Source organism: Hippocampus guttulatus, chromosome 10 (assembly GCF_054856545.1).
Source record: "Hippocampus guttulatus isolate MCC_2025c chromosome 10, RoL_Hgut_1.0, whole genome shotgun sequence".
Classification (NCBI taxonomy): Eukaryota; Metazoa; Chordata; class Actinopteri; order Syngnathiformes; family Syngnathidae; genus Hippocampus; species Hippocampus guttulatus.
In genome coordinates, this window is record NC_141270.1 from 5,134,438 (window position 1) to 5,150,430 (window position 15,993).

The 15,993-nt window shown below is 42.1% G+C and overlaps 1 protein-coding gene across 2 annotated transcripts; it reads right to left on the reverse strand.

The window, feature by feature from the left end:
* Window positions 1-1,265: 1,265 nt before the first annotated feature.
* Window positions 1,266-14,728, reverse strand: cdhr1a (cadherin-related family member 1a). 2 transcript variants are annotated; one of them, XM_086122619.1, is made up of 18 exons: window positions 14,569-14,723; window positions 12,766-13,007; window positions 11,505-11,600; window positions 10,827-10,972; window positions 10,693-10,743; window positions 10,381-10,470; window positions 10,095-10,181; window positions 9,400-9,516; window positions 8,866-9,009; window positions 8,673-8,751; window positions 8,480-8,580; window positions 8,029-8,232; window positions 6,927-7,079; window positions 6,694-6,858; window positions 5,517-5,584; window positions 4,006-4,234; window positions 3,509-3,766; window positions 1,266-2,432 (listed from the first exon to the last, which is right to left on the reverse strand). In XM_086122619.1, the coding sequence occupies exons 2-18, from the start codon at window positions 12,824-12,826 to the stop codon at window positions 1,848-1,850; spliced, it is 2,634 nt and encodes an 877-aa protein (XP_085978745.1). In that variant the 5' UTR covers window positions 12,827-13,007; window positions 14,569-14,723; the 3' UTR covers window positions 1,266-1,847. The 2 variants fall into 2 exon arrangements, with proteins under 2 accessions (XP_085978745.1, XP_085978746.1); XM_086122620.1 differs by having other exon boundaries at window positions 2,285-3,090; window positions 14,569-14,728.
* Between the last annotated feature and the right edge of the window lie 1,265 nt (window positions 14,729-15,993).

Here is a 15,993-nt window from a genome sequence, read left to right on the forward strand (position 1 = left end):
CACATTTCGTGTTTTATGTAATTTTGAAAATACGCCACTGCCGCATGTTTGGCTTCAAAATGCTCAGAGGGCGCTTTGAGTGTACCTTGGTAATTTGGTAGTGCTCACACTGGCGGCGCAGCAAAGGGGATTGTACACATCGGGAGTCAAATGTGACTTATTTGCAGAACATCTGCTCAGAGTTTTGCAAAAAAAAAAAAAAAAGAAACAAATACTGTTGTATAACTCCATCTCTACTGATAAGCATATTTCTATTGTCCTACTAAAGTCCTCCACTTGTTTACCTTTTCAGAAAAATAAATGGATGCAAATAATTCAGCTTTCATTTCTGTTGGTTTATACTTGAAATGTTTTGTTTGTACGGAAATAGATTGTATTCATCCTTTTTGGTAAATGGTCTGATGAGGGCAGCATGGTGAATTAGTGGTTTGCACATCTGCCAGCAGGGTTTCAGGGGTTTGGGTTAGGGCTGCACATTTTCTTTTAACTGGCCCGCTACATAATTTTAGAATAAAATTAGCTCATCAGCTCACCTGAAAGCTTTGCAAAAGCCTGATAGTGATCCTGATCATTTTAGATCTGGTGTGTTGGGAGGTGGGAAAATATGCTGGAAAGGGACTCTCGAGGACAGGCTTAGGCACCCCTGACCTAAACTGGGACACAGCCAATGGCAGGGTACATATGGATAAACAATCAAACGATCATTGGCACTCAAATTCACAGCAAAGGACAATTTAGAGTCTTCAATAAATGTAGTGTGTTTTGCGAAGTAGTAGGAAGCCAGAAAAAAACAAAACAAAAAACACACTAGCACAAAGGAGAAAATGTCAACTCCATACGTGAAGGTTGGAGCCAGGATCCGAATCCCCAACCTGAGAAATGAGAGGCAGATGTACTAACCACTTGTCCAACATGTGGCGTAGATGTAATTTTATTTAAAATAAAACAACGTCACACTGTGACTTTTGTTTCCTCCAAGAGGTTTTAAGGAGTTAGCTAGCATGTGCAACCGATTGCTGAAATCGCTTTCCCCTAACCCATCTTGAATTGGTTTTTGAATGTTTCCGAAACACAAGGCAACATGGGCCCGCATCTTCCTTCTATTTGTCCTGTTTCAAGTTTTGCAAAACTGAGATTTCTTCTATCCTTCCAGAAGGAGGCGATAGAGCTTCTAAACAAGCGAATTACCGTCAAGTGTTAAGCTGCTGTTCAATGTTACTAAGTCTTGAAACAAAGCATGTGAAATAATGAAATAAACCCAGACAGGACTTTTCAGGACAACTTCATTGACAAAAATACAACCAAAAAACAAAAACAAAACCCAAACATAACAGCCAGTATTGTGAATGTTGAACAGATTGTTTACACCAGAAGGAACCAGATAGTTTGAAGAACTGTTTTTGTGCACCTGTGAGAAGTGAGATTAAAAAGTGGTCTTAACCGGATCACTGTGGTTCCCTCCCTTTGGACCTGCTCAGGCTGATCCCTTTAGCCAGCACCAGTGTCAGTGAAATCTCCCCATAAGGAGATTGCTTGCAAACCAAATATATAGTCTTGTCTCCCAAGTGCCTTCAATCGTTGACGAGAGACTTTGACATGCAAAATATGCAAGCAACAAATGTTTTGAGGCTGGGAAGCAGAATAACATGCTTGCTGTGTAGAAAAATGGCCACTTAGATTGTATCCCCCGGTTCAACTGTGAAAAGTCTGCGACCACTGGAGGTGTGATAAAATATGTGGTTTTTATCCACTGTATCCAAAGCTTTTTGTGGCCTAAGACTTTCGCACAGCACTGCGTGCACTCACGCAGACGCACGCACACGTACCCGCGTGCGCTCACATAAGCACTAGAAGCGATTGAGCATCCTCCTCTGCTCCAGTCTCATTTTGAGTTCTGACACCAGAGCAGTGTTGACCGTGTCCTGCGCTGCTGACTTCTTCTTGGGCCGTGCCGCCACGGCGGCCGAGACGGTGGGCACCACCCACTTCCTCTCCCCGGGGGCGGAGGGCGGAGGCGGAAGCGAGGGGGCGCGGGGCGGCGGCGGAGGTGGAAGCGAGGGGGCGTGGGGCGGCGGCGGAGGTGGAGGCCAGTGCCTGACCACGTTGCTCACGTTGTTGTTGTGGTTGACGTTTTCTGCCACATCCACGGTGTCCTGCTCGTCCTCCTCGACCTGGAATTTCTCCTCTGGGTTCTCGGCTTTCCGGAAGAGGTTCTTGAAAGTCCACGCGTTTTGGTTACGCGGCCTCCTCCTCACGCGGCGGTTGGGCATGACCCGGTTGGACTTTTTGTTGCGTATAAAGGTGACCGTGGAGATGACGACCGTGACCATGACCATGAAGCTAATGACGCCCGCGAGCACGCCTACGATTTGCAAGGGCTTGTTTCTATTGTGAATTAAAAATGATTCCAAAGTCTCCCCTTTGAGTTTGGTCTGTAAAAGAGCACAAGGAGAACGGACATCCATTGTCACACATTCGTTACCTATTGACCCAGTTCATGTTCCCTCTATTTACCCATACTCACTATTTGGCAAAGGCGTTTAAAACCTCAAGACACCAAATAAGCTGCCGTAGTAGCGCCGTTATAAAAATACACTGTACACACTTCAAATTGAAACACGCCAAGTCTGGATCTTATAATGACGTCTTTTGGATATTTCAAGACAAGATCAGAGAGGTTGCCCAGGAAACCATTCCTGAGACCATTCAGCATTTCACAATGCTATTCAACATAATTTAGACACTATGATTGTCAAAAAATAAAAAATAAAAAAAAGGGAACATATTGAGTCATGTTGTGCTCCTTTACAGACACCGCTCACAGCAGAACAGACCAACTATCTAAAAGTTCCAAAGAGTTTATATTTGTGCTGATGATCTCGGGGCAAGCGTCACTCATGGCCTCTTGATAATCTTTCTGATCTTGCCCTGAGGTTTGAGGCGGGACTTTTTCACAGAGTTCCAGTATATGAGAGTGGAAATGAAGATTGTGAGGGAAATGGCGAAGGTGACAGCGGTCATAAAAATCCCAAACACAGCCCCCGGGCGTTTCCTTAGTCCCAGGAAGTATGACACAAATCTGGATTTGACCTGAAAACATGACAGTGTGACACAAGAAGAGCTTCTAAGATACCAGTAAATAGGCATTCAAATGCTTTTGAATCCAAACATGAAATTCAAAGGTTTGAAATGTTAAAGAAACATTTTGGGTTAGGGAACCAGAACTATACACTCATGCAGCTAGCGCACGCTAAACTATGCAAATTTAGCACGTTTAATTCTTGTTCAATTGGCCAACAGTACAATCTATTTTAATGTCCTGGATGATGCGAGATGGATATTAGGAGATTTTTTTTTTATTTTTTTTTTTAGGAGGTCCTTGGTATAAACAGTCTCAGAACCACTGGGCTAGAATATTTCCACGCCTTTGTAGCCTTTATGTTGTGATTTCCAGCACAACGCAGATTACATTATTGTTGCACAGTGATGTAAAAATGTGCCTACTCACTGCTTCGGTGATGTCGATCTTGACCACGGCGGTGGTGCTGAAGGACGGCTGGCCCATGTCACGGGCCTGCACCACCAATGACCAGGTGAAGTCGTTCTGCTTGGTGATGTTCTGAATGATGGCCATGGACTTGATGTACGACTTGAGGTTGATCTCGCCGGTGTCGGCGTCGATGTCAAAGATGTTGTTGTCTGGCTCGGCTTTCATGATGGCGTACTCGATCACATTGTTGGGAATCTCTGCATCGTCGTCTACGGCCTGGGATCGGAATGACTTTAGAAATTAATATTCCATCCGTGGGCAGCTTTTAGGGCAAGTAATGAGGCAAATAATTAAGTATGCGCTCAGTATATCCCACTAGATTAGAAAAGAAAATTGTCTCTGGCTTTTTCCATTTTTAGTAATCAGCAGAAAAAACCATGCTGCCCCACCACCTTTTAAAAATGGACTTTGGACACCCCTGTTTTAGGCCACGAGCGACGTGATACAAGCATCACCTCAATTTTGACTGGTGCTCCAATCACCATGGTCTTCTCCAGGAAGTTCTCATTGAAAGCAGGCGGGTGGTCGTTCAGATCCAATACGGTGACGAACACCTCAGCCAGGCCGTACTTTTCCTCTGAGTCTTCCGCCTTCACGTAAAAGTTGTACTTGGACCGCACCTCTGCATCCAGGATGGCCCACGGCTGCGTGTAGATGATCCCAGTGAAAGGCTGGATCAAGAACCTGAAAACACACCACATGTTTTAAAAATCCAACCCATTCCAATGAAATTTAGTTGAGGGGTGGAACATTCTATCAATCTCGTCCGCTAAGCATCTAGATAGTTAGCTAGGCATCTAGCTACTTAGTGAAATAGCTAGATAACAGTGAGCTAGTTACCTAGCTAGCTGGCTAGATAGCTAGCTAGGTCACTAGATGGATGGCCAGATAGCTAGCTACTTCGCTAGATAGATTACTAGCTAGACAGACAGACAGCTAGCTAGCTACTTCGCTAGATAGATAACTAGCTCGACAGACAGACAGATAGCTAGCTACTTCGCTAGATAGATAACTATCTAGACAGACAGACAGACAGACAGACAGACAGACAGACAGACAGAGAGAGAGAGAGAGAGAGAGAGAGAGAGAGAGAGAGAGAGAGAGATAGATAGATAGATAGATAGATAGATAGATAGATAGATAGATAGATAGATAGATAGATAGATAGATAGATAGATAGATAGAAATATGTAAAACAAGGTGGCTGAAGTAACCGAGTACTGTAGCTACACATTTTGAATAGTCAACCCATTAAACATGAAACTGTTAAATCTCAGCAAGAAATTAAAAGGCTGTCTAAAAAAAAAAAAATCAAGTCCATTTAAGTAAAATATTTAACTGAGGTGGATTGCCTTATTTGTCCCAAAGGTACAACAGTATATTTTTTTGTGAGAACTTTCTAACCTTGACATGCAACAGTAACCATCCTGATTTGGATTGAGATGGATGTGTTAAGTCACTCTCGGGTGACTCTGGGAGAGTGGTTAGAAGCAAACAGTCTATTTTCACCCCGTATCCCATTAAAGGATTAACAAGGGCAAGCGACAGGTGAGCAATGATTTCATGATCTCTTCCACAAGTCAAGTCTTTTACAGGAAAGCGGTAAGTTATTTTTGTAGAGCATTCTTTGAAAAGACTGTGTCATGGCTTCGTCGTAACGGATACTCACTGAAATGCTGCAAACATTTCAACCACTGCTACTGTCTCAGCAAGATTAAGGAACATAGGCCGACATCCAGCGCGAAAAGTGACTCCACTTGAGCCTGGATTTTCTGGCATTTTCTATAGTTGCATGTACAGGAAATGAGTTGCGATATTAAAACGAATCTGCAGCAATCATTGGCTGTGACTCGGAGCCAGACATGTCGCTGTTCTGCCCCCAATATCAAACAATCATATTACCCATAAGCTGTCCAAAATAAAACATTTTATTTCTACTCATTCCTAGAATTCTCATTATACTTACAAGTCAGCCCCAGATCCATAGATGGAGTACTTCACATCACCCCATGGTCCTGAGTCTGGGTCTATTGCCTAAAGAACAACATTTCTATTTAGAAAATAACCATTTTAATTCAGCGCTACACAGGTTTGTCATAAGGAGAAGCGTATTGCTGTTGTTATCATGGAGGACAACTTGCTATAGTGATCTATAATTGGTGGACCCGATCTTATATTTAACCCATTCAGGGACAGCGGTTACTACAGTGGACAGCTTATCATGTGCATGAAAGGGTTAACCCTGTCACTAACATATTTTGAGAAGAAATGATTCTATCGATTTTTGCATCGATTAATTAATCTCTGCCGGGCCAACAAACATGCTCTACCATTGCCCGGCAACCTGACTGAATCAGAACATGACAGAAACTTGCGGTGTTTTTCATTAGTAACATTAGTAACATGAGTTTGGTCACGGAACGATTTGAAGTCACCTCACCACTCTATAGTGTTTCTGCAGAATGACCAAAAAAAATGAAGTGGGCGTTGACGGGTCAGGGACACGATGTTGCGGTTCGAAAAAGAAAGCTTGTTTGATGTCATCATCACATCATCATGTCATCAGCTAATCTGTTGCATCAGTGAGGCCTGTTCACTGTCTCCGTGTGTGCAAGGTCACTTGTCGGCTGTTCTTTTATCTGATTGAAATTGCCCGGGATCAAGGCAGCGAGCCTTTGCTGGTGTTCACGCAACGGGAGGATTTACCAGTGCCGCTCTGAACTCAGGCAGCGTTCATGTGAAGGACGACTGAATGACAAAAGTCAGAAAATCTGCGACTAGGATCAATCAGCCAGGTGGCGCTTCAATAACATTCACGAAGAGCTAACTTTGCCTTCAAATTTGTCCAGAACACAGTACGTCTGCAGATATTTTGTCCAGCTTTCAAAAAAAGGGAGAGAGGAAAAAACCCTGGGAATTTAGTGTTACACAACAAAATGAAAGTGATAGCCATCTGGCAGCTTCCCTCGACTAGCTTTTATCTACATGTTTTCACATATTATCCCTACCTCAGCACCAAAATTCTACATTTAGGGAATTAAAGCCTCTTTCTGGCATTTTGTTCAAATCGAGCATTCCTCTTGAGCTTGCGGTGACGTACGCTGATGCGGGTGTATTTTTAGACGGGATGATAGGCAACTCACCAGGACGGACACAACGTTCGAGCCGCCTGGTGAATTCTCTGGAATCCTGGCGATGTAGTAGTCCGAGGAGAATTTCGGTGCGTTGTCATTGGTGTCCAACAGATGGATGATGATGTCGGCCGTGGAGCTGAACCTCTCTGGTGTATCGATCTCGACGGCAAGTAGCTGAAAGAGACAAAGCATAAAAATGATGATCATGGATCATGGTCGCTTGTCCGTCGTAACGCGCACACCTTATACGTGAGGAAGTGATGTTTCTCATAATCCATGGCTGTCGAGTCCTCCACCAGGATTGTGACTTGGGCCTCGTTCAGTACCGTCTGTGGGACCACCCGTAGCATTCCTCCTGGTCCAATGAGCCTCAGGTTGAATTTTGCATTGGCGCCCTAAAACACAGGTTTCAAACTCAAGGCCCGGGGGCCAGATTCGGACCGCCATGTCATTTTATGTGGCCCGCTAAAGCAAATCGTGGATGTCAACTTCCATGATGCTTGCTAAAATCTGTACCGAAATGTTAAATTGTCACGTGCAATAAATAATAGTGAGATTTTGCGACCCTGTTTACACTCACTTGAACAGTAATTGAAAAAACAACCAATAGTTGACCGATTTCAAAATTTGTAAGCCAATAATTTTTTTGTGTACAAGTAATAATATGATGTGATGATGAAACGTTAATTCGGTTTTTGTCATCACAGCCCTCCGAGGAATGACGTAACTCCAAAGTGGCGATCATCTGACAGTTCCTTGCTGTGAAGTACACTGACATTCTATCTCCAGACTCACATGACGTAGTCCCCACCTGATTTTTTTTGCTGCCCTCTTTCACTAGCCTAAAGGGTTAATTGACGGCACTCGTTGTGAAGGATGACATCAAGATGGCGGCTTACGGTGCGGCAGACTATCCCGGAAGTATCTGACACACCTCCTTACTTGTAATATTCTTTGTAGCGCTTTCCACTATTTGTTGGAATGCGTGACATAGACAACATAATCCATGCAGCAAACAGCTATTTCAATCACACTAAAAGCATCGTATGTATGGCATGATGATTGGCATTCCAGGAAACAATCAATAGAAGCTCAGTCAGCGCAATCACATTTCTGTACGGAATCATAGCGAGACTTGCGTAAGCTGACAAAACGGCACATTTAGCTGATAATTTGTGTCCTTGAACAGGATTGTGAGCGATAATGGCAGCTCAAAGGCGTCTCATAGCCACAAAAGTCACCACAAAAGGTTCAATCCATTTCTCATGAGTGAAATGCGGACATGTGGGAGGGGGGGGGGGGGGGTTACGCAACGTCGGTGTTCCTTTGCTTTGGTGCGCTCACCTGATCAGAGTCGTTGACTGTGATTTTAAGCCCCCGCAGTATCTCCCCTTCTGGGGGATGCTCGTACATGGTCAGCTCAAACGTACTTTGGGTGCCGTTTTCGCCGTAGAAAGTCGGCGGGTTGTTGTTCAGGTCAACCACGCGGATGACCACCGTGGTCACGCTGTAGTCCAAGAGACGCCCTACGGGACTTATTTCGGATGCCTGGAACGAGGGCTTGAAATTAGACCATATGAACCCTTTCATGCACTCTGTATAGCATGATAAGATGTCCACTGTAGTAACCGCTGTCCCTTAAAACATATTTTCTTCATGTATGTATCCCCCCCGCCCCAAAAAAAGAACAGAACGTTCCTTTTCTTAACATATCGTCTCTGTTGGACAGAAAACTCGTACCTCTAAACATGGTCAATTTGACATTTTTTCAAACCACACATTTTTGTGGACTTACTTTGACCTTAATGTTAAAGAGTTCCCGTTTTAGAAACATGGGACTTGTCAGCAGCGTGATACGACCAGTGGTCTCATTGATGCTAAAAACTCCATCATCACCTTTAAAAGAATAAACACACGTGGACAAAGGTGGCAACAGACACTATGTGGGACGCATTTTTGGAGGATGTCTTTCCAAAATCATTACTGACCTTCTTCAAAAGAATAACGAATTGGATTTGAGTTTCCCACATCGCCATCTCTGGCCACAACGGTATAAATTTCAGACCCCTTGGGAAAAGATACACACAATATCAGAGTTAGGAATATAGAAGCATAGTAGAAATGACAGGTATATTTAATCTCATAAAGTGGCAATCAACACAGAGTACAGCAGATACTCACAGGCAGCGACACTTCATAAACGTAGCCAAAGTACGGCGTCCCGATAAAAGACGGCGGTGTATCTTGTGCATCTATCACGTTAATTGTCAGGGTAGCGGAGGATGACAAAAATTGCTCTTTGCTATTGAAAGTGCCACCACCATCCTGCGAAAAAGTCATGTTGTTGTTGGTTACGTATTTCTCAAATGGTCCTTTAAGACAAATTTGAAATGAAATCACAGACAGTAAAAAAAAAAACTGAATTCTAATACTGTAAATGCAATGCAGAAAAAAAACTGATGAAGAACGATGGACCGGGAAAATTTTGTGAATTTCCCACCCCTGCAATTTATACCGATTCATAGCGAGTATGCATTTTTCCTAAAAGACAATTCAATATGTATCTCAATAAATGGGTTAGGCAATCGGTTTTCATTACACCCATAATATATCTATTAATGTATGAGGAGCCCCCTGGAGAAAATAACACCAGCTGCCACTGTCACGCCACTGTTCATTGCCAAACATTAAAATGTGCTGTGATATACAGTCTACCTTTGCAATGACAATGACAAAATGCGTTTTGGTTTTCTCATAGTCCAGCGTTTCCTCCAGCTTGATGCGAATGACTCCGCTATGTCTGTCAATGGCAAACAAACTGGACTGTGCATTCTGCAACAAAGAAGCACAATAAAAGCAGGATTTAAAAAACGAAATAAAAAGAGCACATTGACTGAAACAAGGTCACATGAGTGAAAAGCCTCTCAGTTGAAACCCCATTATGAGCTCTCACGAGAGCGAGTACCCGGAGTGGTCAGATGGATACATGCATGAAAACACTAAGGGGTCGCTTGAACTAGGCCACGTAGTGTATTTCTCTTTGTCCATCTGGATGTAAGGAGCCCATATGCTCCATATATGCAGGTGAAAGCTGCCCTGCCCAGATGTGCGCCATCTCACTGGTCCTCGCTACCATGGGCCAGATGCTCTTAAAAGACCCAAAGTGCACACTAATGTTGATGGCCATTCGGTTGCCAAATCAGAAACACGTGCGCAAATGAATATTGTTATGGTAATCCTCATAAATGATGCATGAATGTTCGCTATGACACAGAGCAAATCATTGTCAGCGCTTCGGGCCGGTCATCACATGCCTCATTTGATGGTAGAAAATGATTAAATGAAGGTGTAAACATGTAGCGGCTGATCAAAATGTGGGGGGGGGGGGGGGGAACATATCTGCCAGTTACCAGTAGGTAGTAGTTGACTGATCCTCCGGAACCTGTGTCTTTGTCCACCGCGTGCGCTTTGAAGATGCTGTGTCCTGACTCTGTGGTCTACACACAAGACACAAATTGAAAAAGATAAAGGAAATTATTGAATGGAATGGTTGCGCAAATGTCAGGGATCAGCCTATCTATCTGAATGGCTAGCTAGGTAACTATCTATCCAGATAGCTAGCAAGCTAACTATATACAGTATTTATCTAGCTAGCTAGCTAGATAGCTATGATATTGGTTCATTAATCCAACATACTTCAAGGACATCAATGATGGCAGGCATGTTTTGGAATTCGGGTTTCTCATCATTTGTGTCCATCACAAATATTGTCACTCTTTCCACAACCTGAAAAGCAAGAAACCCCCGGAATAAAATCACATTTTGTTTATTTAGATAATACAGTATAGAGAAAATTAACAGCTAACCTTAGCCATCAACCACTTGACACTTTAACTATTTCTTTTGCAATTTTTGTGAACAGTTTGGCCTTGGTGGAGTTCTGAATTCTCTGCTAAAACAACACGGTGGCCTAAAACTTACTAATCAGTACAAACAGATTGCATTTACCTTGCTTTTCCCATCCGTGATGCTGACCATTACATCTAGGGAATCTTGTTTCTGAGCAGACAAAGAACACAACGTTATATTTGTTCAAATAATTTGTATTTCTAAACTCTTATTTTTAGCATCATAATGTTCACCTCTCGATCCAGCTTCTGCACTAAGGTAATATTTCCAGTTTTGGGGTTGACCCTGAAGTACTCCTTGGAGCCTGGATCAAAGGAAAGGCCGTAGCTCACCTCTTGGCCTTCGGGGTCGGTGCCATTAAGGCAGTAAATTTGTGTACCTAAAAGGAAATGCCTTTACTTTCAAACATTGCTACCTAAAAAGAGTGTCATGTAAAGTACGTAATTATAAGCGATTCTCAACTCTTAATCTTCAAGTTTCAAGCAAGTCCTCAGTTACAGTGGCAAAAATCAAGGAAGTCAAGTTGCTCGTTTTAAATTTCAAGCAAGCTGTCAAAGCAGGTCATAAGTCAAGTCGAACAACCTTGTTCAGTCATTACATATATTCACACATTAGCCACTTTGCATTTACTCTCTGCACTTGTGTTAGTTAGCTATAGCTTGCTAAGGACTTTTACCAGTCCCAAATCAGTCTTCATATGATCTACTACATTGTCTTCTCGATTCTTCATACCTTCTACAAATGAAGAATGATGAAGAGCCCTCAATTAAAGAGGTTGCGGCCAGCAGATGGCAACGATAGCGTAATGGCGTGAGCATGTACTTTACATGTCACACAACACAACATCTGCTTTGTGTGTGACATTGACACATGAACTTCATAGCACGCTAGTCGTCACGAGCTAAGCTCACCGACAGGCGTGTCCTCCGAGAGGCTGAACAGTGCCATGTTGCCGTTGCTGCTGTACAATCCATTGTCAAAGAAATACGGGGCAAAATCTGCTTGAGCTTAGGGACATAAAAGCAAAAGGATGATTAGTGGCAGAAATCAAGGACAGTATGAAGCAAGCTTGTCAACATGGTGCCGATTTTTAATGTAAAGGAGTACAAATACTTTTTGCGCATTCGTACAAGGTACTTGACTTCATGATGTATATTTTTGGTAACTTTCACTTTGACCCCACTACCTTTAAAAAATAATACATTTACGTTTACGATATTTTCCAAATCTTGTTTTCTCAAGAATTGTTTAAATATGTCTATCCAAAGTGACAGAAATTTTAGCATTCCAAAACTTGATGCCCATCCTGAAAAAAGTACATTGAGGCAAGTTTTAAATGATTTCATATTAATCAAAGTGAAGCGACAAGGTCGGGGGTTCCCTTAAGGCCGTATGTCACCGAGCGCCGAAGGTTTGCAAACGTGTCCGCACCCAGCGGATGTTGTTTTATTATTATTTTTTTTATCAGCGTTCGTTCGGGTTTGCACATAGTCGCAAAGACATTGAACATCAATTTAACTGGTCTTCTCGCAAAGACATTTTGAACATGTTCAAAATTTAATGGTGATAAGAAAAAACTGTTTGTAACCGTTCAAGCTGTTTGGGAATGTCTGGGGAATATCTTTGGGACTGTTTGCAACATTGAACAAGCCCTGCCAAAAACAACACAATTCACTACGTTCACAAACCTTCGCCGCTCGGTGAGCTACGGGATTTACATATCATAAGCTTGTTTAGGCTAATGGCTAACGTGACGGCCTGGCTAACATACCGCTAGCTGACTTCCCTCTAGCCAAAATGGTGATCTAACTGCACTACATATTGAAGTAACCTTGAGATTTATCTTGGAGTTAACAAACTCAAGCCTTTTTCTTTTATTTCGTATTAGGATTTATTGTAAGAAAGCCACAAAAAAAAAAAACACACACAAATCTTTTTGTAACCATTCACTTAATTTTTCTTTTTTTTACTTCCAGTATATGTATATAAATTGAATATCAGAAAATTATTTTGATACTTAATACTGCAACTGCATTTTGTGGGTGTTAACACTTTCAGATTGACATTTCACAACAGTCCTCAGCCGGAATCCTTATTTGAACCACATAACAAAATTAACATTTCTCCAAAATCAACTGTACCCACATTTGTAAATGATGATCACAAACTTACCCGAGCAGACGTGGAAAAAAGCAAAGAGCAGTGGCAAATGTGCGATCCTCACATGCTTCATCCTTTAAAACATGAAGGGATGAAGTCGCACCATGAAGGCGAGCGCATGAGGTGCACCTCTCAAGGTGTTTGCTGTGCGACTGAAGGCAGATGCGCCCCGACTAATCCAATGACACTTCTTAAGAGTCCCCTCCTGGTATGCACAAGTCCAAACGGGCTTCGCTGACCACCAGAGGACTGGCCTAGAGATCCAGGGCCCACAAAAAAAAAAAACATTTTCTGGAGATAATGTATTGCTGTACAAAGTGGTGGTTTGTGTCGTTTGTCGTTATACTTGGGGTGGGGCGGGGGTGTCATGATTATTTAACAAAATGATTACAGGGGTTAAGTTGAGTCTTTGAATCGAACTTCCTTATAGAACTTCGTTTAAATTTATAAGTCAAGTGTTCTGGTCAACAGCAGTGGACAAAAGAGGGGATTTAAAAATCAGGCAGCATCTATTATATTCTGTGCCAGAGGTTACTTGATGTTGTGCACCATCTGCTGTGCACTCCACAACCATCTGTTGCACTAAGAAGAAAAAAAAAAAGTCACTATTTGCTCCAATTAGAGGAATCATAAAACAGAGGATGATGCAGATGAAAGCAGCGAATGATCTGATGGGATTAAATAGCTCCAGTTGAAGTTTTGCGGCAGGAACAGTGACCTCCACAATGTTCATTCGAAAACGAGGGTCAGTACTAATTACACTATGTTTACACTGTTACCTCCCTTCTTTTCTTTTCTTTTTTTTAGTCCTTTCACTTGCAGTAAAGCCATCACAAGTGGGAAAGGACAACCACAGTCACAGATGCACGTCAGCACGTTCACGCAGAAGCTGCCGTCGGCCACGGCTCACGTTCAGACATTCACACGCACTCGCCACTCACTCACCCCACTAAGCCCCTCCCCTTAAAGGCACATGCGAAGATGCAACAAAACGTATCGCATTTCCTGTACATTTTAGGCTCGCAATTAGTTTCTAGGAAGCTTTCATGGTATGAAAAGAACTGATTTTATATATGTATATATATATATATATATATATATATATATATATATTAGTATTCAAACAAAAAGAGGCCACACATTGTTCACTTCCGAGCTATTAAAACTCATTGCATGCCAAAGGATTAAGAAACGTGGAAAAAAAACCCTTTCACTGTCCATTCTCCTGCTGAAGTACAATCGACTTTATAATCTCAGAATCTGCGGATGAACGTACACAACGTGAGCTGCTGCAAAGAGCATGTAATCAAGTAGTCTACATGAAAAGTCCGCAGTTGAAAGAGACACACAAAACACAAGTGCAAAGGGAAAGGCGGCAATAAACATGTCTCATCGATCTTAAAATGTACGTGTTAAGATTTCGTATCATGCGCTAAAGGATCATCTGACAGTGAAGTGCACTGGAAGAGACGGGCTACCTTGTGCGTACATGTACAGTGAAGGCCATGGCTTCAGGTTTAATTCTCATTGCTCTGGCAGATGGCAGGCCTAAAGATTAACCCACTGTGGTCTAATCCAGCCTCATCTTGTAATGCACAGCCTCTGTCTGTGTGGACGTCGGACTTCAACGAAAATCACAATGGGCGCTAAAGCTGCGGATGCAATGTTTACCAAAACCTTTTGTGTTTTGTTGTTTTTTTGTGTGTGTGTGTGCCAAAACCAAAATATCTGCTTTACATCATGCACATTGTAAAAAAAACAAAAAGTATAATGACAGTTAGAGAGTTTAAAGCTGGTTGTTCATCTAATGCTGACCTCTGTCAGAAGCAGCAGGGTGCCTGCTGGGAAAAGTCAGCCACCCGCTTATGACTTGAGCCAGTCGCCGCAAGCGTAGGAATCATCTGATGTGGATTACTCGTCATCAATGGATCCGGCCAAGTGTGCATTAAATGTGCTTCTGAAATATTTGAAGCATGCCTGCAAAAAGCCACTTTTGGGTTACGGATCGACACACTGTTCCACATGGGGGAAAAAAAAAGAACATCAATAGTAGCTGACAATAATACAAATGCTTCCTAGGCTTGTAATAGCTCTCTTAAACATGCAATGGATATAAAAAGTCTTCATGCCTCTGTTCGAATGTTTTTTGTGGTGTAAAACAATGAGACAATGATCATTCAACTTTTCCGCCATTAATGTTTGCCAACTCCATTGACTTGAGTTTTTTTTTTTAAAGCTCTTCGAGGGGAAGTTAAAATGAACAACTTGTTGATTGACGTGTGAAATGTGTATGCACAAGTATAAATCAGTATTAACCAATCACGTTCGAAATCATGTTAAATGAGAGTCAGCACACACCTGCCATCATTTAAAATTCCTCTGATTAAGCCGAAATAAGTTTGGATGCTTGTTAAAAAAAGAGATACAAACAGGAACTCAAAAAAATAACTGCATACCAAGTCACAATCAGAATATTGAAAGGGGGGAGGAACAAATCAAAATTTGTTTATTTTTCAAAATTGTTCAGCCCAAATTTTTTGGTTGTCGGTGAGACAAAAGATAAACATTTTGGGAGGTGTGTGTCTCGTTACAGCTTGTGTAAAGGTAACACAGCATTACCGAAAAAGAATATCATACCAACATTCAAAAATGGTGGTGATACCGCGATGCTGTGGGGCTGCTTTGCTAATTCAGGGCCTTGACGACTTACTGTAATTGATGAAACAATGAATTCTGCTCTTTATCAGAAAATCACAAAAATTAAATAACAATGTAATTGGACCTATGGTTATCATACTTATTGTTATTGGTTATTATCGGTGCTCCTCACAAAATTTGACATCACTAGTAATATGATAATCGGAGAAATTTATTAAATGTATCATGTGGATACTAAACTAATGTTGCATTAAACTTGATCATGTCTTTGAAGATGAGTTAAGAAACCTATATTAGAGCCCAATCTGGTAAATCATGTTGTCAAAATGCAACATTTTAGTGTCGAGTGTATTTAAAAACGACATGGTGGGATTACATGAGAAAACATGTTGGGGCATCTGCGTCATCACGCATGTTCTTTGGGCTGTGGTCAAGGAGCGATGTCGACATCGAGAATGAGTTTGGCCTTTGGTCTGTTACACGTCTCTGGAATACTGCGTCAAAGTGTCAGGAGAACATGTTGAGCGCAGAGAACACATGCCAGGAACATTTCAGATTAGTGAAATCCAAAGTGCACCAAAA

Excerpts from the sequence above, each read along its gene's own strand:
- cdhr1a (XM_086122619.1), bottom strand. The coding sequence starts at position 12,826 with ATGAAGCATGTGAGGATCGCACATTTGCCACTGCTCTTTGCTTTTTTC. Across the intron at positions 9,010-9,399 it reads TTGTCATTGTCATTGCAAAG|GATGGTGGTGGCACTTTCAA; the intron begins GTAGACTGTATA and ends ACTTTTTCGCAG. Across the intron at positions 6,859-6,926 it reads ATCACTTCCTCACGTATAAG|CTACTTGCCGTCGAGATCGA; the intron begins GTGTGCGCGTTA and ends TGTCTCTTTCAG.